The sequence below is a fragment of the Coregonus lavaretus genome, assembly GCF_964263955.1.
Source record: "Coregonus lavaretus genome assembly, chromosome: 2".
Classification (NCBI taxonomy): Eukaryota; Metazoa; Chordata; class Actinopteri; order Salmoniformes; family Salmonidae; genus Coregonus; species Coregonus lavaretus.
Genome location: NC_139989.1, coordinates 74,332,147 through 74,359,646, shown reverse-complemented (window position 1 = coordinate 74,359,646; position 27,500 = coordinate 74,332,147). Strand labels below are relative to the sequence as shown.

General features: G+C 42.4%; 1 protein-coding gene across 1 annotated transcript; it reads left to right on the top strand.

Moving 5' to 3' along the window:
* Window positions 1–24,386: 24,386 nt before the first annotated feature.
* LOC311140433 (NLR family CARD domain-containing protein 3-like) lies at window positions 24,387–27,500 on the top strand (the record flags this gene model as incomplete). Its single annotated transcript, XM_084175491.1, has 4 exons — window positions 24,387–24,417; window positions 24,741–24,825; window positions 24,955–25,183; window positions 25,693–27,500. The coding sequence occupies exons 3-4, from the start codon at window positions 24,973–24,975 to the stop codon at window positions 27,498–27,500; spliced, it is 2,019 nt and encodes a 672-aa protein (XP_084031617.1). The 5' UTR covers window positions 24,387–24,417; window positions 24,741–24,825; window positions 24,955–24,972.

The window sequence follows — 27,500 nt, the reverse complement described above, 5'->3', positions numbered from 1 at the left end:
TGTTTATAATGTATGTTAATATAAGTATAACTTTCAGTCAACAGTCTCTTTTGTGTAGCTTCACTCCGTAGCCCACATACTAGTCTGTCTCTAATGATGTCATTTAGAACAGCATTAAACTCAGTGTTCTGGTAGTTTCTTTAATGCAGCAGCAAACATTGTTACTGATTCTCCGTCTTCCTGATGTCTCCTGTGGAACCTGAACCTTTCAGCATTAACTAGTGGTTCTGGTGAAAAATGTCCTTTAAGTATCTCCACAATATCCCCATACGTCTTATTACCTGTTCTGTCTGGCTGTAGCAGGCTGCCTAGTAAATTAAATGTCTTTGGCCCCATTACACTAAAACATGTAGGCACAATGTTGTCCTCATCCATGTCATTTACAATAACAAAATATTCTAACCGTTCCGTATATGAGCTCCACTGCTCAATACTTTCATCAAACTGTCCAAAGTTTCCAACAATTCCAATAATTGTTCATTTCTCAATAAGCTCCTGATTGTCACTCACTTCAGTATTGTCCTCAACCACAGCAATATTTTCCTCAGTCACATGATCTTCATTCACTTCACTCACTGACGTTTCCTCCTAAGTTCGCTCATTTAGCAGATTTAATTAAAAGGTTCATCTTCACAGTTGAATAAATGTCCTTTCCTTTAATCACTGTATGTTCCTCCCTTTTAATCAAGTTGTTTTCCCGCTCCGACGTCCGTCTCCAGTCCTTTTCTGCCGTCCATGACGATGCTAACTCTCTCTTAGCTAGCTGGACTATGCACTTGCCTCTGCTAGCAATACACTGTGCTAACATTAGCCTAGACTGGACCACAGAAAATAACAGTTTTAAACTGTTGTAAAAACCCACTTCTTCCAGACAGAATAGTTCCTGTAGATTCAGACTTACTCATCGCCAATATTTTGTTATGTCTCGTGAGTTTCATAACCACGTCTGTATAACAATTCAATAATGATGAGACAGGAGACAGGAATCAGTTCAACCATTTATCTGGAACGTGATCATCTCAACACATACAAACCCCCATGATGCTCTGCAGCACAACCCCAATATACAACAAATACATAGATAAGTAAATGGACACTAAATAAAACTAATAGAGGATTTTAAATGTTCAGTTGTAGAAAGTAGGGCCATGGGATAGGGTCAGAAAGGTCAGTATGTTTGATAACTGGTTACAGAGGTGACATAACAAGCATAAGGTCCATTATAACACAGTGAAGTAGAGGTGGGAGCTAAAAGCAGACATGGACAGTGAGACGGTGTGAGGAGGTCAGGGGTGAAAAACTATATCAGGACAGGTAGAAATGGCAGGGCTGGAAATAGACACAGAGACACATTCTGATCATGGCTCAGACCTGACCTGAGACACCCAAACAGAAGATGCCATAGCAAAGTCCTGTCCAGTAGGCTATATGGGATTTCCTTTCATCAAAATCCAACACATGGAAATGTGTCCAGTGTGTGTGTGACCAGTGTGTGTGTGTGTGTGTCCAGTGTGTGTGTGTGTCCAGTGTGTATGTGTGTGTCCAGTGTGTGTGTGTGTATCAAGTGTGTTTGTGTGTCCAGTGTGTGTGTCCAGTGTGTGTGTGTGTTCAGTGTGTGTGTGTCCAGTATGTGTGTGTGTGTGTGTCCAGTGTGTGTGTGTGTGTATGTCCAGTGTGTGTGTGTGTGTCCAGTGTGTGTCCAGAGTGTGTCCAGTGTGTGTCCAGTGTGTGTGTGTGTGTGTGTCCAGTGTGTGTGTGTCCAATGTGTGTGTGTGTGTGTGTGTGTGTGTGTGTGTGTGTGTGTGTGTGTGTGTGTGTGTGTGTGTGTGTGTGTTCAGTGTGTGTGTGTGTCCAGTGTGTGTGTCCAGTGTGTGTGTTTGTCCAGTGTGTGTGTGTGTGTGTGTGTGTGTGTGTGTGTGTGTTTGTGTGTGTCCAGTGTGTGTGTGTGTGTGTGTGTGTCCAGTGTATGTGTGCGTGTGTGTGTGTCCGGTGTGTGTGTGTGTGTGTGTGTGTGTGTGTGTCCGGTGTGTGTGTGTGTGTCCAGTGTGAGTTTGTCCAGTGTGAGTTTGTCCAGTGTGTGTGTGTCCAGTGTGTGTGTGTGTGTGTGTCCAGTGTGTGTGTGTGTTCAGTGTGTGTGTGTGTCCAGTGTGTGTGTGTCCAGTGTGTGTGTGTGTGTCCAGTGTGTGTGTGTCCAGTGTGTGTGTGTGTGTTCAATGTGTGTGTGTCCAGTGTGTGTGTGTGTGTGTGTGTACAGTGTGAGTGTGTCCAGTGTGTGTGTTTGTCCAGTGTGAGTGTGTCTAGTGTGTGTGTGTGTCCAGTGTGTGTGTGTTTGTGTGTGTGTGTGTGTTTGTGTGTGTGTTTGTCCAGTGTGTGTGTTCACTGTGTGTGTGTGTCCAGTGTGTGTGTGTGTGTGTGTCCAGTGTGAGTGTTTGTCCAGTGTGTGTGTGTGTGTGTGTCCAGTGTGTGTGTGTGTGTGTGTGTATGTTTGTGTGTGTCCAGTGTGTGTGTGTGTGTGTGTGTGTGTGTGTGTGTGTCCAATGTGTGTGTGTGTCCAGTGTGTGTGTGTGTCCAGTGTGTGTGTGTGTGTGTGTGTGTGTGTGTTTGTGTCTAGTGTGTGAGTGTGTCCAGTGTATATGTGTGTGTCCGGTGTGTGTGTGTGTCCAGTGTGTGTGTGTGTCCAGTGTGTGTGTCTAGTGTATGTGTGTGTCCAGAGTGTGTGTTCAGTGTGTGTGTGTGTGTATTTGTACAGTGTGTGTGTGTGTCCAGTGTGTGTGTGTGTGTGTATGTCCAGTGTGACGGTGTTCAGTGTGTGTGTTTGTCCAGTGTGTCCATTGTGTGTGTGTGTGTGTGTGTGTTTGTGTGTGTGTGTGTGTTTGTGTGTGTCCAGTGTGTGTATGTGTTTGCGTGTGTACAGAGTGTGTGTGTGTTCAGTGTGTGTGTGTGTCTAGTGTGTGTATGTGTGTGTGTGTGTGTGTCATGTGTGTGTGTGTGTGTGTCCAGTGTGTGTGTGTGTTTGTGTGTCCAGTGTGTGTGTGTGTGTCCAGTGTGTGTGTGTCCAGTGTGTGTTAGTCCAGTGTGTGTGTCCAGTGTGTGTGTGTGTCCAATGTGTGTGTGTGTCCATTGTGTGTGTGTGTCCAGTGTGTGTGTGTGTCCAGTGTGTGTGTGTGTGTGTCCAGTGTGTGTGTGTGTCCAGTGTGTGTGTGTGTGTGTGTGTGTGTGTGTGTGAGTTCAGGTGTATCCCTCAATGACTGTCTGTTCTTCTGCTTACCGCTACAGTGTGGAACATGGCGGAGAGAACACAATTAAACCTGGACTTAGAAAATGTGAGTGTTGACTGCTGTGAAGAATATGACTAAGAATAAGTCTTAATTCAAGTGAAGTCAAAGTCAAAGACCACCATCATTACTTACTTGGTCATATTAAATATCAGCTGTAGTTCTACAGAATCACAAATCAGGGACACCAAAGTTTACAAAGAGTTGCTTTGACAATATGTGTGTCTGTGTGTGTGGCGTGTTCCTGTTACATTAGAAATGTGTGTTTGTGTTCATGCATGCATACAGGTGTGTGTGTGTGTGTGTGTGTGTGTGTAATTAATGGGAATAAGTGTATTTTATATTACCATACAGTATAACATATGATCATTGAACAAGTCTCAAGTTACCTTAACTTCTCCTTTTGATACCTAGAAACATCGAAATTAAATGAATTAGTGAAAAGTGAGTTAACATTCTAATGTGAATGATGATGATTTGTAATATTGTGTCTGGTTTCATCCATCAGATGTCTGTGATCTCACACTGGACCCAAACACAGTAAACAGATTCCTCTCTCTGTCTGAGGAGAACAGAAAGGTGACATGTAGGAGAGAGGAGCAGCCGTATCCTGATCACCCAGAGAGATTTGAGGGCTGGGAACAGGTGCTGTGTAGAGAGGGTCTGACTGGACGCTGTTACTGGGAGGTAGAGTGGAGTGGGAGAGGGGCTGATATAGGAGTGACATATAAAGGAATCAGCAGGAGAGGAGTGGGTGGTGACTGTGGGATTGGATGTAATGACAAGTCCTGGAGTCTGCTCTGCTCTGACAACAGTTACTCTGCCAGGCACAATAATAAGTCCACTACCATAGACGTCCCCTCCTCCAGCCCCCACAGAGTAGGAGTGTATCTGGACTGGCCAGCCGGCATTCTGTCCTTCTACAGAGTCTCCTCTGACACACTGACCCACCTGAACACATTCCACTCCACATTCACTGAGCCCCTCTATCCAGGGTTTGTGGTTGATGTTGACTCCTCAGTGTCCCTGTAAATAATAACCATGGTAACACTGGACACACACACACACATACATACACTGGACACACACACACACTGGACACACACACACTGGACACACACACACACTGGACACACACACTGACACACACTGGACACACAAACACACTTGATACAAACACTGTACACACACACACACACATACACACACACTGAACAAACACACTGAACACACACACACCGGACAAACACACACTGGAAAAACACACACACACACACACAGGACACACACACACTGATCACACACACACACACTGGACACACACTGGACAATCACACCCACACACTGGACACACACACACAATGGACACACACACACTGTGGACACACACACACACACTGGACACACACACTGGACACACACACACACTGGACACAGACAAAAACTGGACACACACACACACACACACACACACACACACTGGACACACACACTGACACACACTGGTCACACAAACACACTTGATACAAACACTGTACACACACACACACACGTACACACACACTGAACAAACACACTGAACACACACACACCGGACAAACACACACTGGAAAAACACACACACACACACACAGGACACACACACACTGATCACACACACACACACTGGACACACACTGGACAATCACACCCACACACTGGACACACACACACAATGGACACACACACACTGTGGACACACACACACACACTGGGCACACACAAACACACACACTGAACACACACACACTGGACACACACACACACACACAGAGGACACACACACACTGGACACACACACACACACACTGGACACACACACATACACACTGGAAACACACACACAGGACACACACATACACACTGGACACACACACACCTAACACACACACACACACATACAGGACACACACAGAGGCAACACACACACACTGGACAAACACACACACACTGGACACACACACACACTGGACACACACACACACTGGACACACACACACACACACACACTAGACACACACACACACACACACACACACACTAGATTCACACACACACACACTGGACACACACACACACACTTACACACTGGACACACACACTGGACACACACACACACACACACAAACATACACACACACACACACACAAACTGAACAAACACACACACACACACACAGGACACACACTCATACACACTGGACACACACACATACACACTGGAAACACACACACAGGACACACACATACACACTGGACACACACACACCTGACACACACAAACACACAGGACACACACACACACTGGACACACACACACGCACACACTGGACACACACACTCACACACACTGGACACACACACACACACACACCTGGCACACACACACACACACAGGACACACACACACAGGACACACACACACTGGACACACACACACACCTGACACACACACACACAGGACACACACAGAGGACACACACACACACTGAACACACACACACTGGACACACACACACGCACACACACTGGACAAACACACTCATACACACTGGACACACACAAACACACACACACACTGGACACACACACTGGACACACACACATACGCTGGACACACACACACTGGACACACACACACACACACTCACACTGGACCCATACACATACACACTGGACACACACACGCACGACACACACACATACACACTGGACACACACACCTGACACACACACACACACAGGACACACACTGGACACACACACACACTGGACACACACACACACACTGGACACACACACACCTGACACACACACACACACACAAGACACACACACAGGACACACACACACACTGGACACACACACATACACACTTACACACACACACACTCACACACACTGGACACACACACACACACACTGGACACACACACTGGACACACACACACTGGACACACACACTCACACACACTGGACACACAGAAACATACACACACACTGGACGCACACACTGGACACACACACACTCACACTGGACCCACACACATACACACTGGACACACACACAAACGACACACACACATACACACTGGACACACACACACCTGACACACACTCACACAGGACACACACACTGGACACACACACACACACACACACACACACACTGGACACAAACACACACACTGGACACACACACTCACACACACTGGACACACACACACACACTGGACACACACACGCTGGACACACACACACACACACTGGACACACACACACACTGGACACATTTCCATGTGTTGGATTTTGATGAAAGGAAATCCCATATAGCCTACTGGACAGGACTTTGCTATGGCATCTTCTGTTTGGGTGTCTCAGGTCAGGTCTGAGCCATGATCAGAATGTGTCTCTGTGTCTATTTCCAGCCCTGCCATTTCTACCTGTCCTGATCTAGTGTTTCACCCCTGACCTCCTCACACCGTCTCACTGTCCATGTCTGCTTTTAGCTCCCACCTCTGCATCAATGTGTTATAATGGACCTTATGCTTGTTATGTCACCTCTGTAACCAGTTATCAAACATACTGACCTTTCTGACCCTATCCCATGGCCCTGCTTTCTACAACTGAACATTTAAATTCCTCTATGAGTTCTGTTTAGTGTCCATTTACGTATTTATGTATTTGTTGTATATTGGGGTTGTGCTGCAGAGCATCATGGGGGTTTGTATGTGTTGAGATGATCACGTTCCAGATAAATGGTTGAACTGATTCCTGTCTCCCGTCTCATCATTATTGAATTGTTATACAGACGTGGTTATGAAACCCACGAGACATAACAAAAGATTGGCGATGAGTAAGTCTGAATCTACAGGAACTATTCTGTCTGGAAGAAGTGGGTTTTTACAACTGTTTAAAACTGTTATTTTCTGTGGTCCAGAATAGGCTAATGTTAGCACAGTGTATTGCTAGCAGAGGCAAGTGCATAGTCGAGCTAGCTAAGAAAGAGAGTTAACAGGACTGGAGACGGACTTCGGAGCGGGAAAACAACTTGATTAAAAAGATGGAATATACATTGATTACAGGAAAGACATTTATTAAACTGCGAAGACAAAACCTTTTAATTAAAACTGCTAAATGAGCGAACTTAGGAGGAAACGTCAGTGAGTGAAGTGAATGAAGATCACGTGACTGAGGAAAATATTGCTGTGGTTGAGGACAATATTGAAGTGAGTGACAATCAGGAGCTTATTGAGATACGAAAAATTATTGGAAATGTTGGAAACATTGGACAGTTTGATGAAAGTATTGAGCAGTGGAGCTCATATACAGAACAGTTAGAATATTTTGTTCTTGTAAATGACATGGATGAGGACAACATTGTGCCTCCATGTTTTAGTGTAATGGGGCCAAAGACATTTAATTTACTAGGCAGCCTGCTACAGCCAGACTGCAACGTGAACGCTGGGAGTCAGGAAGCAAGTACAGGAAGTGAATGTAATAATACATAGAACAAAACAAGAAACAGGAGTAGCGTACAGACATGAAGCACTGAAACAGAATCAATAACGCCTGGGGAAGGAACCAAAGGGAGTGACTGATATAGGGGAGGTAATCAGGAAGGGGATGGAGTCCAGGTGAGTCTGTGTCACAACCCGGTGCGAGAAACAGTCACTAATAATTGTCAGAACCCAGAAGATGAGGCAGACACAGCAGTACTAGAGATGGTGGTTTAATTAAAGAACAAAATCTTCAGGCAAAGAAACTAAATCCACAATGTCCAAAAATAAAGCCAAGAGGCACAAAGAGAAAAACCTCCAAAAAACTAAAGAAACTCCACAAAGTGGTAAAAAACAGCAGGGAAAAACAAACCTCAAAAGACTACTCAAACAAAACACAAGAGCTAAACCAGAGAACCTCTGGAAAATCCCACCAGAGAAATATCTATATAAAACAAGGCTTGGGCTGGGGCTGGGTGCTAACTTACAAACACTGAGCAAGGAACTGAGGAACACACAGGGTTTAAATACTAACAAGGGAATGACCTACAGGTGCAAACAATAATTAGAGCAAGAAAAACAAAAGGTACAAAAAAGGTGCAATGGGGACATCTAGTGACCAAAACCCGAACAGTCATGGCCAAAACCTGACAGAATCCCCCTCCTAGGAACGGCTCCTGACGTTCCTACCAGCCTTCTCAGGGTGGAGGGCCCTGAACTGACGAATGAGGTCAGGGTCCAGTATGTCCTTGGCAGGAACCCAGGAGCGCTCCTCGGGACCGTAGCCTTCCCAGTCCACCAGATACTGCCAGGACCGCTGCACCCGGCGGGAATCCAGTATCCGGTGGACGGTATAAGCCGACTGGCCACCGATGACACGGGGCGGAGGGGGAGGTCTGCCTGCCGGGATAAGGGGAGAAAAAACAATAGGTTTTAATAAAGAAATGTGAAATGTTGGATTGATCTTAAGGGATCTGGGTAAGTGCAGGCGAAAAGGACCCCACTGCTTGATAGTGCCCACAGACCAGTCGATGTGAGGGTTATGGCTGTGAAGCCAGGGATAACCAAGGACGAGAGGAAACTCGGAACAGGAGATCAGATGAAAGTTCATCACTTCCTGGTGTTGGGAAACTGAAAGTCGTAAGGGGGTAGTGGCACGAGTGACAAGTCCAGATCCCAAAGGACTTCTATCCAACGTAGTCACCCTTATGGGGTCACTTAGAGGTTCAGAAGGAACGCCATTCTCCTTCGCCCAGATCCCATCCATGAAGTTACCTGCGGCTCCAGAGTCTACCAAGGCTTGAAGAGAAAACTCGTGGTCGTCCCAGGAAAGGGTAACAGGAATGAGCAGGCGGGAGTTGGATGGATGGGAGGAGGTTATGTTTCCCGTTACAGTCCTCCCAGGCCTGCACGGGAGAGTGCGTTTCCCTGGAGCCCGGGACACGTGGAGCGGAAATGGCCCGGTTTGCCGCAATATAGACAGCATCGCTCCCTCATCCGGCGGTCTCTCTCAGCCTGGGAGATGCGTCCAACCTGCATGGGTTCTGGTGGAGCCAGCGAGGATAAAGGTGGAGACTCTGAGCTGGAACCGATAGGAGCTAGGGTGAGCGGTCTATGGTTTTGTTCTCTCTCTCTCAGACGCTGGTCTATGCGTGAAGCCAACTTGATAAGGGACTCGAGGTTGTCCGGTGGTTCCCGAGTGGCCAGTTCATCTTGGATGGTGTCAGAAAGACCCTTCAAAAAACACACTGTGAGCGCCTCGTCGTTCCAGCCACTTGCTGCTGCCACAGTGCGGAACTGGATGGCATAGTCCGTCACGCTGCGCCGACCTTGGCGGAGAGTCAGGAGCTGTTTGGCTGAGTCAGAGCCGTTGGTAGGACCTTGAAACACTCGCTTGAATTCTTCAGCAAAGGTAGAGTAGCTGGCACAGCAGGGACTTTGGGCATCCCACACAGCAGTAGCCCAGGCTAGGGCCTTTTCCGACAGCAGGGTGATGATATATGCTATCTTGGACCGGTCGGTGGGAAACGACGATGGTTGCAGCTCAAAGGAGAGAGAACATTGGGTGAAAAACCCCTTACAAACACTCGGGTCCCCTGAGAACCGTTGGGGAGGCGGCAAACGAGGTTCAGCCAGGGGATTAACTGCCAGGGGCCCTTGAATCGGATGAACTGGAGCAGAAGCGGTTGCCGGGGAAAGTCGATCCGAAATCTGCTTTATGGAAGTCAGCATCTCTGACAGAAGTTGAGAATGTCTAGCCATTAAGGCCTCTTGCTGAACCAGAGCAGCTTCGTGGCGTTGGACAGTCCCCTCATGGTGGGACAGCATGGAAAAAAGATCCTGGGTACTGGCTGCCTCTGGGTTCATAATAATGGCTCAGTGTTTCTATCACGACCCGGTGCGAGAAACAGTCACTAATAATTGTCAGAACCCAGAAGATGAGGCAGACACAGCAGTACTAGAGATGGTGGTTTAATTAAAGAACAAAATCTTCAGGCAAAGAAACTAAATCCACAATGTCCAAAAATAAAGCCAAGAGGCACAAAGAGAAAAACCTCCAAAAAACAAAAGAAACTCCACAAAGTGGTAAAAAACAGCAGGGAAAAACAAACCTCAAAAGACTACTCAAACAAAACACAAGAACTAAACCAGAGAACCTCTGGAAAATCCCACCAGAGAAATATCTATATAAAACAAGGCTTGGGCTGGGGCTGGGGCTGGGTGCTAACTTACAAACACTGAGCAAGGAACTGAGGAACACACAGGGTTTAAATACTAACAAGGGAATGACCTACAGGTGCAAACAATAATTAGAGCAAGAAAAACAAAAGGTACAAAAAAGGTGCAATGGGGACATCTAGTGACCAAAACCCGAACAGTCATGGCCAAAACCTGACAGTCTGATTGGTCGCAGGGGGCGTAACGATGGTGACAGGTGTGCATAATAATGAGCAGACTGGCGACCTCGAACGCCGGAGAGGGAGTATACATGACACAGACAGAACAGGTAATAAGACGTGTGGGGATATTGTGGAGATACTTCAGTAGAATTTACCTGGTCCTGACTTCAATTAAACTCTGTCTGGGAAACCGCCCCTCAGTCTCTCATCTACTCTGAGCTCAGATGGGGAAACATGAGAAGAGTTTCATTCAAAAAAGCTATATATCACTTTTCAGAAGTTTTGGTAAATTAGCCTTTATTGTTCAATGACAGACATGTATTTGTTTAAAATCTATAATTGGATGCTTTCATTTCAGAGAGACAAATAATCAAATACATGTCTGCCTCACTCTCAGAGAAATAAGTAGTACTGCTAGGTTTTACACAGTCAAATGTAAAAAATAACTACATTTTTAATAAAGAACTGTACAAATATAATATTTGTGAAATCAATACTTAATTTTTTTTTTTCAAAAATACAGTAATATGATATTTGTGTTTAAAACCATACATTTGACATTTTAGTCATTTAGCAGATGGTCTCATCCAGGATCCGGTTTCCCAAAAGCATCTTAAGGCTAAGTTCATCGTTAGAACCTTTGTAGGAGCATCGTTAAATCTCTGAGCAGTTCCCCCAAACCATCGTTATTAACGTTACACTTGAAAACGCTTGTAATCTAACGCCTGCCTCAGACCATTCATACTCATAGAACAGCCAAATCTCAGGTGTTAAAGCAAAAAAAAAATATCCTTACGTCAATCTCAGATTGATTGTCTTGTGCTAAATTAATCTCCCCTTTCACGTAAATAATTCATGACCGTCGTGCTTTTAGGAAAAGAGGATCATTTCTGTAAATGTATTAACAGCAAATTTGACCAATTCCAGTCCCCTTGCTCAGGGTTCCTAGGGTGCTCCTGGGGAAACTTATTGAGAAGCCCAGTTCTAAGATGCTCAGTTCTGGTGACAAGAAAAAGGCCGTTCTACTCCAGAATGAATGAAAATACAATGACGCTGACACCATCTAAAATATCATTTCCACCTCCATGAATGAGCCCAATAAGATATTGGTCAAGATGATGTTAAATGATTTTAACATATTGAACCATATAGCCTGTATGCATGGTCTATTATCAGATGTTAAATTATTTTAACATATTGGACCATATATCCTGTATTCATGGTCTATTATCAGATGGTAAAATATTTTAACATATTGAACCATATAGCCTGTATGCATAGTCTATTATCAGATGGTAAATGATGTTAACATATTGAACCATATATCCTATATGCATGGTCTATTATCAGATGGTAAATGATTTTAACATATTGAACCATATATCCTGTATTCATGGTCTATTATCAGATGTTAAATGATTTTAACATATTGAACCATATATCCTGTATGCATGGTCTATTATCAGATGTTAAATGATTTTAACATATTGAACCATATATCCTGTATGCATGGTCTATTATCAGATGGTAAATGATTTTAACATATTGAACCATATATCCTATATGCATGGTCTATTATCAGATGGTAAATGATTTTAACATATTGAACCATATATCCTATATTCATGGTCTATTATCAGATGTTAAATGATTTTAACATATTGAACCATATAGCCTGTATGCATGGTCTATTATCAGATGGTAAATGATTTTAACATATTGAACCATATAGCCTGTATGTTGTTGGGGGGGTTTCTATTACAAAGTTGCCCTTTTAAGATGCCGTTGCCCCTTTAAGAGCTCTGTTGCAAAATGTTCATAAACCATGCTTGATACTCCGGTTTTAAGATGCCATTGCCCCTTTAAGAGCTCTGTTGTGAATGTGCCTAAACCATGCTTGATACTCCGGTTTTAAGATGCCGTTGCCCCTTTAAGAGCTCTGTTGCAAATGATCCTAAACCATGCTTGATACTCCGGTTTTAAGATGCTGTTGCCCCTTTAAGAGCTCTGTTGTGAATGATCCTAAACCATGCTTGACACTCCAGTTGTAACTGCATTTTTAAAACAATGCATTAGCGCGATTGTAGGAGTATAGAAATAAACGTGTTATCAATGGAAAGCTTGGATCCCCCTCTTTTTTTAACAAAGGTCAAAACTGCTTTCAAAAGTGTTTTCCCCGTGATTGCATTAAGAGTTGTTGTCCGTTGACCGCTTGAATAAACTGCCCTACAAAGGCAAAGAGCATCAACTAGAAAACAGTCCAACTGAAGACAAAAAAGGACTTTAAAGTTGTTTTTGCTGTTCAGCCAAATATGTCGTAGGTAGATAAGTGTAAATGCACTGATGTATCATCTTATTATGACCACTGATCTGACCTATGACCCCTTAAATGCTGATACTGCACTCTGCCGTTGTATGACCTTAAACAGCTGTATCGGTCATGCAAAAGCAAAGTGCAGTATCTAAAAAATCTAAATGTGTTTATCCAGCTTTCTTGTGGTTTTTAATGGTGTTGTGTAGTTGTGTTTTCATGTTTGGAATGTTGTATTGTAGCAACCCTCAAGCTGTTTTTATCCATAAGGTAAGAACTATTTCATCACGGAGAAAGTTTATACTTATGTGACTTTGTATTACTATCAATGCTGTCCTTTTCTTTATGTTAGCGAGCGTTTCAATATTTTGTTTGCTATCTTTCTTACCATTATCTGGGTATTTGCATTTCAATGCGACTTAAACCATAGTGTTTCCGCGTGATTGTGCCGAGTTTATTCTGGCGATAACTGGATCACTGGCTGTCTCATGGAGTGTGTGAGGGTGAGTGTCATGGTCGGGATGGCCTGAACTCAGAGCCTGATAGAATACCAAGGAAAACCGTAGTAACTGCAGTAGAACATGGTGGAACAAAGCCAGCTGGCAGTAACCTCACTTACTGTTGTTTCCTTGGTTTTTACTGGGATTTTGTAGTTTCATCAAATTTGACCCTCCATTTTCTCTGAAACGGAAGATAATTGAACCAGGACACTTTGTCACAAGATATGACAGATACTACGAAGCCTGATTTAGGTCTGAACTCATCTTTGACCAAATGTGTAGCAGCAGTTTGCAATTGTACGGCAGAATAGCTGTGCACATAATCCTAATACCTCTTCATGGACTACATTTGAACACTTAAACATTGTCTTCTTTTAGGGCGTGACCTGGTATGGTATGGTCACATTGCCTAGTGATTAGAATGTTGGGCCAGTAACTGAAAGGTCGCTGGTTCGAATACCCGAGCCGTCAATGTGAAAATCTGTTGATGTGCCCTTAAGCAAGGCACTTAACACTAACTTGCTTCATGGGTGCTGTACTACTATGGATGACCCTGTAACACGACACATTTCACTGCACCTATCCGGTGTATCTGACAATAAAAACATATATATTTTTTGCAATTCCAACAGTTAATTTAACAATGCTGGTTATAACTCTTGTTGACGTTGATCCAAGGACACCTTCACTTGCATTACCCTCTTACTGCAGAAAAATATTCTCATGAAATCATGTGACTTATAGTTAGAGAGAACGATTCCTGTAAACGCACACTGCTACAAGCAGGAAACAAGGTATGGACAAACCAGAAATGTGACATTTCTGTTTGATAGTAACCCTGAATGATGAATGTGTGATCTATCTTGTCATCTTTTTGGCCAACCACATTGGAACATTCTAATCTTTAAGGACATGAAGTATGGAGTCATTGTTTTCAGGAAGGTGTCTCCATGGCGATAGGAGGGACAGGAGGCAGACTAAGGGCAAGGGAAGCCTCCTGAACTACTGCCCTACAAAGGCAAAGAGCAGTCTACGCAAACAGTGAATCTGAGAAAAATGACTTTAAAGTTGGGTTTTTTGTCCAATCATATCAACCATGACCACTGATCTGACCTATGACCCCTTAAATGCTGATACTGCACTCTGCCTTTGTATGACCTTAAACAGCTATATGGGTCATGCAGAAGCAAAGTGCAGTATGTAGAAATCTAAATGTGTTTATCCAGCTTTCTTGTTGTTTTTCTGTTTGATGGAAACAGTTTGAGTGTTGTAACTATATTCCAACTGTATTTAATGGTGTTATGTAGTCGTGTTTTCATGTTTTCAATGTTGTATTGGAGTAGGCCTAACCCTCACCAATATTTCTGGTGATGGAGAGAGACACCAGACAAGACATAGAGACAGCAACAGAAGAATAGGATATGATGGAGAGAAACACCAGACAAGACACAGAGACAGATTGCTGATATAGGGATTGTAATTACTGCAGAGAGAGAGAGAGAGAGAGAGAGAGAGAGAGAGAGAGAGAGAGAGAGAGAGAGAGAGAGAGAGAGAGAGAGAGAGAGAGAGAGAGAGAGAGAGAGAGAGAGAGAGAGAGAGAGAGAGAGAGAGAGAGAGAGAGAGAGAGAGAGAGAGAGAGAGAGAGAGAGAGAGAGAGAGAGAGTGTGTGTGTGTGTGTTTAGGTACTGTGGGATTCTTTAATCAGTTTGGCTCATTGGAAAGGTCAGAGTCTATGTTTGAAGTTCCTGAGTGGTTTTTGGCAATACACTGGTGATGTATTAATGGATTTAGCTGTTGAAATTCCTTCCCGGACCCCCCTACTGCTATGGGCTAAGCCACCGATGTTTCCAAATCCTAGGGGAGAGAGGAGCTGTTACCCCTGGGGAGAGAGGAGCTGATACCCCTGGGGAGAGAGGAGCTGTTACCCATGGGGAGAGAGGAGCTGCTACCCCTGGGGAGAGAGTAGCTGCTACCCCTGGGGAGAGAGGAACTGCTACCCCTGGGGAGAGAGGAGCTGCAACCCCTGGGGAGAGAGGAGCTGTTACCCCTGGGGAGAGAGGAGCTGCTACCCCTGGGGAGAGAGGAGCTGCTACCCCTGGGGAGAGAGGAGCTGATACCCCTGGGGAGAGAGGAGCTGTTACCCCTGGGGAGAGAGGAGCTGCTACCCCTGGGGAGAGAGGAGCTGCAACGAAGAGAGACTGCGACCCTGCTCGGGAAGAGCTTAACGATTGGTGATTGTTGGGGCACGTTTGGCAGGAGCTTCAGTGATGAAAACTGCTGAACTTGCTGATGTTTCACAATATGCCATGGCCGTCTCAGTCACCAGGTCTCAACCCAATTGAAGACAACCATCAACAAAACACCAAATTATGGAATTTCTTGTGGAAGAATGATGTCACATCCCTCCAATAGAGTTTTCTTTTTTTCAACCTTGACAATAAACATTTTAATGAACCACAAACACTTGATGTTTAGGGATGGCACACATAGGGAGACAGTTTGCGTTCCTTCTCACATATGCACCTAGGAAGATGCAGTGTTTCTCAACCTGTCATTTTACATAATGGTGCAAGACACATACCATCAAATGAATCCATAGACTTTTGTCCATATTTACAGAAGGCTGTCATTTCACAAATTGTTCCTATATTGAAAGGACATAGGGAAAATAAAGTCAAACATTTCAATACAAAATAATAAAAACAATCACAGCATTATTCAGTCTTAATGTATTTTAACCATATTAACCTGTTTAATCAAATTGTTTTCATTTGGAACACTAAATCAGAACTACATTTGGAGTTCCAGACACTTGTAGAATGTATGCCAAGGCACATTGTAAGAGCTATAAAGAGACAGGGAGTGGGAGAGAGAACAGGTAGAACCTGATATGGAAATGAGCAGAACAAACTAAAGGAACTTTCCACCACCGAATGATCATTCCAGACTCTACTTCTATTGAGAGACATATAAAAGGTAAGATGACGATTGTTATGATATTAATATAGTTGATGATATTGTTATGTGTATTAATATAGTTGATGATATTGTTATGTGTATTATTATAGTTGATGATATTGTTATGTGTAATAATATAGTTGATGATATTGTTATGTGTATTAATATAGTTGATGATATTGTTATAATAATATTAATATAGTTGATGATATTGTTATGTGTATTAATATAGTTGATGATATTGTTATGTGTATTCATATAGTTGATGATATTGTTATGTGTATTCATATAGTTGATGATATTGTTATGTGTATTCATATAGTTGATGATATTGTTATGATATTAATATAGTTGATGATATTGTTATGTGTATTAATATAGTTGATGATATTGTTATGTGTAATAATATAGTTGATGATATTGTTATGTGTATTAATATAGTTGATGATATTGTTATGTGTATTCATATAGTTGATGATATTGTTATGTGTATTAATATAGTTGATGATATTGTTATGTGTATTCATATAGTTGATGATATGTTTTGTGGACTGTGTTATAATAGGCCTACTCTCCTTAAAATGTTTTGGATATAAATTAGATGCGTGGGGTGAATTCGTTCTGTTTCCATCTGTGTGCCCCAGGGTGATCGCTCCTACACTATCTAGAATCTAAAAGGTTTCATTGGCTGTCCCCATAGGAGAACCCTTTGTAGAACCCTTTTTGGTCCTAGGTAGAACCCTTTTGGGTTCCATGAAGAACCCTTTCCACAGAGGGTTCTACATGGAAGCCAGAAGAGTTTTACCTGGAACCCAAAAGCGTTCTCCTGTGGGGACAGCCAGAGGACCCTTTTGGAACTCTTTTTTCTAAGAGTGTACTTTATCATAGGTCTATAGACTTGTCTTCTCAAAACAGGCTTAAAACACAACAAGCAACAAACAAAAATTTACTCTTTCTAATCTACTGTTAACGCTTTTCACTCAGGAAGGTATGTTGTGTGAAAGAGAGACAAATAAATACTGTGGAAAGACTAACAACAACTTACACTTCCTCAAAACAGGTTGTGTGTGTTCATTAGTGCCCACCGTAGCAAAACGTTTGGCAACAGAAACCGTTTAGGTCACGTTGTACAGCGTTTGGAGTAAACTGTTCATGCATTGTTGCAAAACTGTTGGCTGCTGTGTAAACTAATGAATACGACCCAGGTAGTAGCCTACAACTCGGCTGTTGATGTCTGCCTGATGCTGTAAACTGAACTTAGCCTGAGTGGTGGACTATGATGCTAGCTAGATATACTGGTTTTCTAAAGTTAGCTAGCTTCAGTTATCTTCACATTCCAGCTCAGGCCTCATCCATAGGAATGTACAGAGTGCCAGTCATCAGGAAGGTGCTCTCAGAACGGAAAATATATAATGACTTGACAGTTTAATCATACAAAATGGCGCTAACTGGACGTGGGCAAGTCACATTCAATCAGTGGAGGTTGCTGAGGGGAGGACGGCTCATATTAATGATACCATTCCACCTTTTCCGCTCCAGCCATTACCACAAGCCCGTCCTCCCCAATTAAGGTGCCACCAACCTCCTGTGAATTCAATACATCAATATTCATTCGTCATAGTTCTACATTTCACATTTCGTATGATAAATGTAATTGTATCATAGTTCTACTATAGTGTAGCGATCTGTGCATCTTCCGGCGTGAGTTTACTGTGAACACTGAGGCTGTACCCACTTTAAGTTACAGTTTTAACAGAGACCAAGTAGGCTATTTGATCATAATATAAAAAAGGCCTCCAATAACATTTAACATGGAAATAGCTGTTCTATCATTCAGCCTACAGTAGCAGCCAATGTGTGGTGTTCAATGTAAGCCTACATTCCATGAGACATTCCAAAAAACATGCAGAGCTTGACATTAACCTGTTTATCTACTTGTCCTTCACACAAGGAGGAGGTGACTGAAAATGTTGTTGTGTTTGATGCAAGAAACCACTTTACTAAATAAAATGCATCATTATTCCCATGTACTATGATGCAATTCCAACCAAGTAACCCAATTGGCGCCAGTGGCGCGATGCGTAGGTTGTTTGCCTTTTTACAAGTGCAACCTGGGTTCACTTCCCTGCCCCGCTGTTTGCTACATTGGTGTCAGAAGTAGTATGGTGTCTGTGAGGCCATCAGATTGCACGGCCCGGATGTGTGAGGGGTCTGAGTAGTCGAAGCACAGGACTTGCTTTTATAGGGGGCAGTGTGAGACAGGTTACAATTCCAATCGCAGCAATAGGGTTAACCTAGTTTTGGCCAGCGACCTGGGTTCACTGCCCTGCCCCGCTGTTTGCTACAATATTAATATCACAGGCTACCCGACGTCCGTTGAACAAAGAGACACAACAATATGAGTGAAAGGATTTTAGGATAATATCAGTAGGTGTTGATTTAAAGTTGTCTTCTGGGTTCAGCCTTCTAGCTACCTTTATCAATAGAGTGAAATATAACAAATGACATGGTCTCAAAGTTTGAGGATAACCAGTCCCGGTTTAAATCGCCCATGATTTCCATTTCATTATTTCCCCAGAGCAGCAAGGGAATCTAGAGACTCAACCTTTGCAGAATCAGAATCACCTTTATTCGCCAAGTACATTTGCATGTACATATGTAGGATCTTAATTTGAGCCAGTTTGCTACAGCAGGAAAATGTTCCTGCAGCAACAGGAAATGTGAATTATAATTAATGGACATTTTCGTAGCGGTTGATACATTTTTAGTAAGGGAAACTCAAGTCTGCCATTTCTAAGTGGAAATTACAAACTTCAGAAGCCTTTTAAAACCTCAAATACACTACAAGTTTTAAATTTACTGCGTTGAGGGAAAGTTATTCTGCAGTGGGGGGTGATCAAATTAAGATCCTACATCTGTACACATAATTCTACATGGTGATTTTTTACATTTTAGTCATTTAGCAGACGCTCTTATCCAAAGCGACTTACATTGCGAGCGCATACATTTTAATTTTTTATACTGGAATCGAACCCACAACTCTGGCGTTGCAAATGCCATGCTCTACCAACTGAGCTACATCCCTGCCGGCCATTCCCATAATAATTTAAATGTCCTGTTGCTGCAGGATTATTTTCCTGCTGTAGCAAACTGGCTAAAATTAAGATCCTACATCTGTAGCAATACACCTCTCTTTGATGTACATGGCTATATCAGGATTGACTTTTGACCATTTGACATCTTTTATTTACTGTTGTTTAGGCTGGTTGAATGAGTCGCCTATAAAAGCTACTTCATCTGCAAGAGAACAGGCGGCTGCACCAGCGACTGTAAGAAGTTATGTGATTTCCTCATATGAACGTGAAAGTAAGTGTGTAGCCTACGCAGTTACACAATGGCTGTTGAAACTGTGGCACATATTTCTCGGTAACATTAGAAGTCGGATGAATGTGTTGATATGTAGGAAAGACGGGCAGACTCTCGTAGGTCTAGGCTAAACTACAAACTATTATAAGGTTAGGTCGACGTCAGACATTCAATGGTCAGAGTAGGTTTGAGCTATGATCACTTATCATGCTGACAAACCTGATAGTCTCCGTTTGAAATGGTGTGTAAAATACCATGCCTAGGCTACAAGCTCTGTCCTGCTACTGTTAGGTCTATAACGTTATGGGAACTGATCTGAACAGGTTTAGGCTGGTCATCTAGGATATGTAGGCTATAGCTGAGGTATAGACCTCCATCTGTATCAGGACTAGGCTCCTGCTACTGTTACTGTTATAACGTTATGGGAACTGATCTGAACAGGTTTAGGCTGGTCATCTAGGCTATAGCTGAGGTCAGTGGTGATTTTAGCATGTCAATCATGGTGGGGCAAAACATAAATAAAGGGGGATGCATGCCAGCAAAGCCACTCCACAACACAACACTAAACAATACATTCATTGCACTATAACGGTGACAAACGGTGCCCACAATCTGTTAGGGCCTACATAAAGCAGAGTCCCAACAGCAGAGTCCCAACAGCAGAGTCCCGACAGCAGAGTCCCGACAGCAGAGTCCCAACAGCAGAGTCCCGACAGCAGAGTCCCAACAGCAGAGTCCCAACAGCAGAGTCCCGACAGCAGAGTCCCGACAGCAGAGTCCCGACAGCAGAGTCCCGACAGCTGTCCTATCATTTCTCTTCATTATTTATCTTCATATGACAAGGAATAAAAAGGATTTGCCTGTAGATTGTCGACTTGATTCATGATGATGACTGCTGGCTAAGATTTTGAAAAGTATGATGTTGACATGATCAGTCCAATCAAAGCTACTGTAGATATAATGTGATTTGATGTCATTTTATCTGTGGCCAATGAACTTCTTGGATGGGCACTTCTAATGTAACTCTATGGCAGCACCCAAGGGGCTTGACTTTTCTAGCTCTACCCTTAGACTTGGTAGTGACGTAGTATCCCAATGAGTGACAGAACAGTGAGCCAATCACGGCGCAGCGCTCTGTATTTTCCGCTGGCTTGCCCCACCACCACAGAAAGCACTGAGCTAGGCTGAAATACCTGCATTTTGGAGCTGCCTTACTCAAGAAAACAAAAAAGAGACCATGTTTTTTTGCGGCTTTATTAACTCAATGATATATATATATTTATTTATTAAATTTTTTTTGCAAACTGATATGTGACACGTATTAATGCCAAAATAACATGCAAAACAGGAAAGGCCACCTGCCCTGAATGACGGGTCGCTGGTTGAGAGAATGCCAAGAGTGTGCAAAGCTGTCATCAAGGCAAAGGGTGGCTATTTGAAGAATCTCAAATATAAAATATATTTTGATTTCTTTAACACTTTTTTGGTTACTAAATGATTCTATATGTGTTATTTCATAGTTTTGATGTCTTCACTATTATTCTACAATGTAGAAAATAGTAAAAATAAAGACGAACCCTTGAATGAGTATGTGTTCTAAAACTTTTGACCGGTAGTGTATATATTTTTTAAATTGTTAGCAAACTGATATGTGACATGTATTAATGCCACAATAACATGCAAAACAGGAAAGGCCACCTGCCCTGAATGACGGGTCGCCACTTGCTGAGGTATAGACCTTGATCTGCTTTACACAACAACAAAAAAACTGTTTTACATTATAACCTAGCCTACTTTAAATAATATAAAATCTCTTAATTGTTGCAAAAAACCTTTCTGTATAGATCACTGATCCCCCCCAGATCAATCAAGCCTGTTTTAGCCCTTCTGTCTACATTCTCAGATACGTTTAGAAAATAACAGATTCAAAGATAGTAAATGGTCGACTTTTAATGAAAACAATTAAGTGTGTGACATGGCCATGGAGAAGAGATGTCACAACTACATGTTCATGTGATTGCATTAAATCACCTGACTGTTTCGATATGTCTGTTAGTAAATGTTTTGTAAGAGATAATTAATAAATGATAACAATTCACATTCAAGAATTACTGTGTTAACTACAACCAACATGTTGGATTTCTGTTTAGGGGTCAGTGGTCTAAAATGAGTCTCTCTGGGGAGAAAGAGGAGGGGGGCCCTGCCTCTAAAATGAGTCTCTCTGGGGAACATGACACCAAAGCTAAGAGGTGAGATGACAATTTTGTTTAAGAATTATTAAGAGTTTATTTCCTAAATGCTATTTCCATAATTTTTCACGTGTTATTTAATCAGAAATGGTTGCTTATGGTTGCTTAACCTTCAATATTACTTTTCTCAGATGTTTAATTAATAGATTTTAGATGTATATCATTATTATTATTTTTATTGCAAAACGCTATATATCCATTGTTTAGCTGAAATTGAATGTTCGTATCCTGTATATTTGACTGTATTATCTGGTTGTCTCACCTAGCTATCTTAAGATGAATGCACTTACTGTAAAAGCTCTGGGTAAGAGCATCTGCTAAACAGGTGGGGCTCTGCCCTGAATGACAGGTCACCACTGCTCCAAAGCAATTACATGTGGCACAGAAACCACTGACACGCTGCATGTTTCTATTATCAAGACACCTGCTGGTACCTCTTAACTGGTTAGGACAGCTCATGAGGTGTCCTAAATATCTGCCAACTAGGTGGGACACTTATGAATAAAGAGGCTTCATGCATAGCTTTAATTTATACCCATAAGAGTAGGACTAAAACGGCTTTATTCTCAGCACTTATACGCTACATTTTCTACTCTGAGACGCTTTTTGGATATGGGCCCAGATCTCAAAATATTGTAATGACCCAGTATTAAATTAGTCTGTCTGGGGAGAGAGAGGACCAATTTTTCTACTCTGAGACGCTTTTTGAATACGTGCCCAGATCTCAAAATCTTGTTTTAAAAAACGATTTTATTTTGATTGACATAATAAAAAATGAATATTACTAATGTACCCGACTTTAAAGACTGCTTTTAGTTTATTGTGTGGCAGTGCTCATGTCCCCGTTCTGAAACTGTCCGCCTCCCCGTACAGAACTGTCCGTATCCACGTACGGTTTGGCGCCAAGCATATTGTCCAGTTACGCGCAGAGTGGGCTGAGGTGATGTTGGGGAATAACGACGGAGTTCGATACAGTGTTGAGACACCGAAGTTTATTGTTCAATTAGCTTTTTTTGCGTAATGGTCAGTGACAGTATGAGTGTAGCCAGATCCTTTTCACTCGCTATTCTTATTATTAACAAGGTTACTGCTACTTGGTGAGCGTTAACCCTGTAGGTTTACCTCAGGTAACTGATTATTAACAAGGTTACGGCTACTTATGTCATGCAATAAAATGCAAATTAATTACTTAAAAATCATACAATGTGATTTTCTGGATTTTTGTTTTAGATTCCGTCTCTCACAGTTGAAGTGTACCTATGATAAAAATTACAGACCTCTACATGCTTTGTAAGTAGGAAAACCTGCAAAATCGGCAGTGTATCAAATACTTGTTCTCCCCACTGTATATATATATACACTATTTATTTAGATGGGTGACATTATCTGCCAAAGTAATACCACTGTAGATAAAGAAGAGCTCTCCAGTAGGTGAACCAAAACATTCAAAGGCCATTTTCTCAAAAGTGAGGTTACAAGTTTATCATCTTTCAAAGCAGAATAACTTTCCCATTGTTCCTCAACTGTAGTGTATGATTTACCTTTTTCTAACTGAGTCTCTACTTTTATCAAATGTAAAATACACAATTTCAAATTTTGCTACATAAGACCGAATCGAGCCGGTCTGCCACATTTGACTGTGTAAAACCTAGCAGTACTAGTTATTTCTCTGAGAGTGAGGCAGATATATTATTACTGTGTAAAACCTAGCAGTACTACTTATTTCTCTGAGAGTGAGGCAGATATATTATTACTGTGTAAAACCTAGCAGTACTACTTATTTCTCTGAGAGTGAGGCAGATATATTATTACTGTGTAAAACCTAGCAGTACTACTTATTTCTCTGAGAGTGAGGCAGATATATTATTACTGTGTAAAACCTAGCAGTACTACTTATTTCTCTGAGAGTGAGGCAGATATAGAACATTTTGCAAAAAAACATCATTATTTGTCTCTCTGAAATGAAACCATCAAGTGATAGATTTTAAACAAATACATGTCTGTCGTTGAACAAGCGCATACAATGATTAGCTACTGAAAAAACACACCAATCTCTTTCATAATTTCTTTAAACAATAAAATCTAATTTACCAACATTTCTGAAAATGGATATATAGCGTTTTGGAATGAAACTCTTCTAATGTTTCCCCATCTGAGCTCAGAGTAGATGAGAGACGTAATGTTTTTCTCTGTTGTGTTGAAGCCCAATCAAACAGGAGAGACCAGCCTCCCCTGTACCCAGCTGTGTGTCCATGAAGAGTGACTGGTCTATGGGTCGTCCTATACACTTTAGAGAGGGAGACTTTTCTACTGAACAAAGGTAAGAAGAACTCATGGGTCATGGTCAGTGAGTTAAACAACACTGTCTCTAGTCATTTCTCCTCTCCCATTTTCCCATTTATTTTTGTTGTTTTCATAATCCATAGACTAAACCTTTTTTCCATTTTCATAGTCCTAAAACAAAATCAAACCAACACTACATTCCCTCCCTGTGTGTGTTTGTGTGTGTAAGTGTGTGTGTGTGTGTGTGTGTGTGTGTGTGTGTGTGTGTGTGTGTGTGTGTGTGTGTGTGTGTGTGTGTGTGTGTGTGTGTGTGTGTGTGTGTGTGTGAGGAGGAGATCTAATCTGATGTTTTGTCCACAGAAACCAACAGGAGAGATCAGAGTCAGAGATTCTCAGTGGTCAGTCTTCCCAGAGTCATCAAACAGACCTGGCCTCCATATTCAGTGTATGTGGACCTGTTATGTAGATTTGTTTTTGTTTACCTCAAGTTAAGTTGATCTGTCAATCATTCATTAATGTGTCAATGAGAAAGCATTTAGTCTCTTGCTTAACTTATTTACTTGATTTATTTCAGTTGCTTGAAGAGAATATTATGACATTTGTGAAGAACGAGCTGAAGATGTTCAAGAGGATTCTTAGTCCAGAACTCCCAGAAGGCTTTGAGAGTCAGAAGCAGGATAAGGAAGTGGTGGATGCTGAAGATGAGAAGCAGGAGAGCAGTGCCAGAGAGGGGGCTCTGAAGATCACACTGCACGTCCTGAGGAAAATGAACCAGAAGGAGCTTGCTGACACACTGGAGAAAAGTAAGAGCTGTCTGCCTCATGTTGAATGCTGTTTTAGAACATTTAAAAGCTGTAGCTAAAGTACAGCTAAAGTAGCTGTGTAACTCAATGATATTGTAGCAGCCTTAACACAACACCTAGTGACCTCATCAAGTAGCAGCAGGGGTGTGTTGTGTTGATTAATTTAGACAGAGAGAAGAGGAGAGACAGAGGAGAGAGAGAGAGAGAGAGGGAGAGAGAGAGAGAGAGAGAGAGAGAGAGAGAGAGAGAGAGAGAGAGAGAGAGAGAGAGAGAGAGAGAGAGAGAGAGAGAGAGAGAGAGAGAGAGAGAGAGAGAGAGAGTGGTGATTAATTTAGACAGAAAGAGAAATATAGGCAACTTTAATAATGCCAAATAATAATAGTGATAGAATCAGTCACTCCAGTGTGGAATGCATTAAAAATGTACACTTTTAATTTAAAACTTTATGACACAGTCTTACAATACTGTAGGCATTAAAACTGATGTAATATTAATATCCTCTGTGTTAGTTCTTCATTCAGATGAGCTTGCTGTGATTTGCCAACGTGAACTCAAATCTAATCTAAAGAAGAAGTTTCAATGTGTTTTTGAGGGGATCGCTAAACAAGGAAACCCAACACTTCTCAATAAGATCTACACAGAGCTCTACATCACAGAGGGTGGAACAAAAGAGGTCAATAATGAACATGAGCTGAGACAGATTGAGACAACAACCAGGAAACAAGCAAGACCAGAGACTGCAATCAAATGTAACGACATCTTCAAACCCTTAACTGGACAAGACAAACTTATCAGAACTGTGCTGACAAAGGGAGTCGCTGGCATTGGAAAAACAGTCTCTGTGCAGAAGTTCATTCTGGACTGGGCTGAAGGAAAAGCAAATCAGGATGTCCAATTTGTATTTTCATTCCCTTTTCGGGAGCTGAATTTGATGAAAGGTGAAAAACACACTTTGATTGAACTTCTCAATCACTTCTCACAGGAAACCAAACAATCAAGAATCTCCAACTACGACAAGTACAAAGTTCTGTTCATCTTTGATGGTCTGGATGAGTGCCGACTGCCCCTAGACTTCCAGAAGAACAAGATCTGTTGTGACGTCACAAAGTCAACCTCAGTGGATGTTCTGCTGACAAATCTCATCAAGGGAAATCTGCTTCCCTCTGCTCTCCTCTGGATAACTACCCGACCTGCAGCAGCCAATCAGATCCCTTCAGGGTGTGTTGACCAGGTGACAGAGGTACGAGGGTTCAATGACCCACAGAAGGAGGAGTACTTCAGGAAGAGATTCAGTGATGAGGATCTGGCCAGCAGAATCATCTCACACATAAAGACATCAAGGAGCCTCCACATCATGTGCCACATTCCAGTCTTCTGTTGGATTTCTGCAATAGTCCTTGAACACATGCTGAAACATAAGAGAGAAGATATGCCCAAGACCCTGACTGAGATGTTCATACACCTTGTGGAGTTTCATACCAAACAGAAGAATGAAAAATATCTTGGGAAAGAAGAGACAGATCCACACTGGAATAAAGAGAGCATTCTGTCACTGGGAAAACTGGCTTTTCAACAGCTTGTGAATGGCAATCTGATTTTCTATGAAGAAGACCTGAAAGAGGCTGGCATTGATGTCAATGAAGCCTCAGTGTACTCAGGATTGTGCACACAGATCTTTAAAGAGGAATGTGGGCTGTACCAGGACAAGGTGTACTGCTTCGTGCATCTGAGCATTCAGGAGTTTCTGGCTGCTGTATATGTGTTCCTCTCATTCATCAACAACAATGAGAATCTAATGGCCAAACCTCAATCAACGTCCAGGAACTTTTCTGTGAGAATCAGACACAAGCGTAAAGTTACTGTCTACAAGAGTGCTGTGGTTAAAGCCTTACAAAGTGAGACAGGAAACCTGGACCTTTTCCTCCGCTTCCTTCTGGGCCTCTCACTGGAGTCCAATCAGAAGCACTTACGAGGTCTACTGACAAAGACAAGAAGCAGCTCACAGAGCCATGAAGAAACAGTCAAGTACATCAAGGAGAAGATCAGGGAGAATCCCTCTCCAGAGAGGTGTATCAATCTGTTTCACTGTCTGAATGAACTGAATGACCATTCTCTAGTGGAGGAGATCCAACGCTACCTGAGATCAGGAAGTCTCTCAGAAGAAGAACTGTCACCTGCACAGTGGTCAGCTCTGGTCTTTGTGTTGCTGACTTCTGAAAATGAGCTTGATGTGTTTGACCTGAAGAAATACTCCAGATCAGAGGAAGGTCTTCTGAGGCTGCTGCCAGTGGTCAAAGCCTCCAGAGCTGCTCTGTGA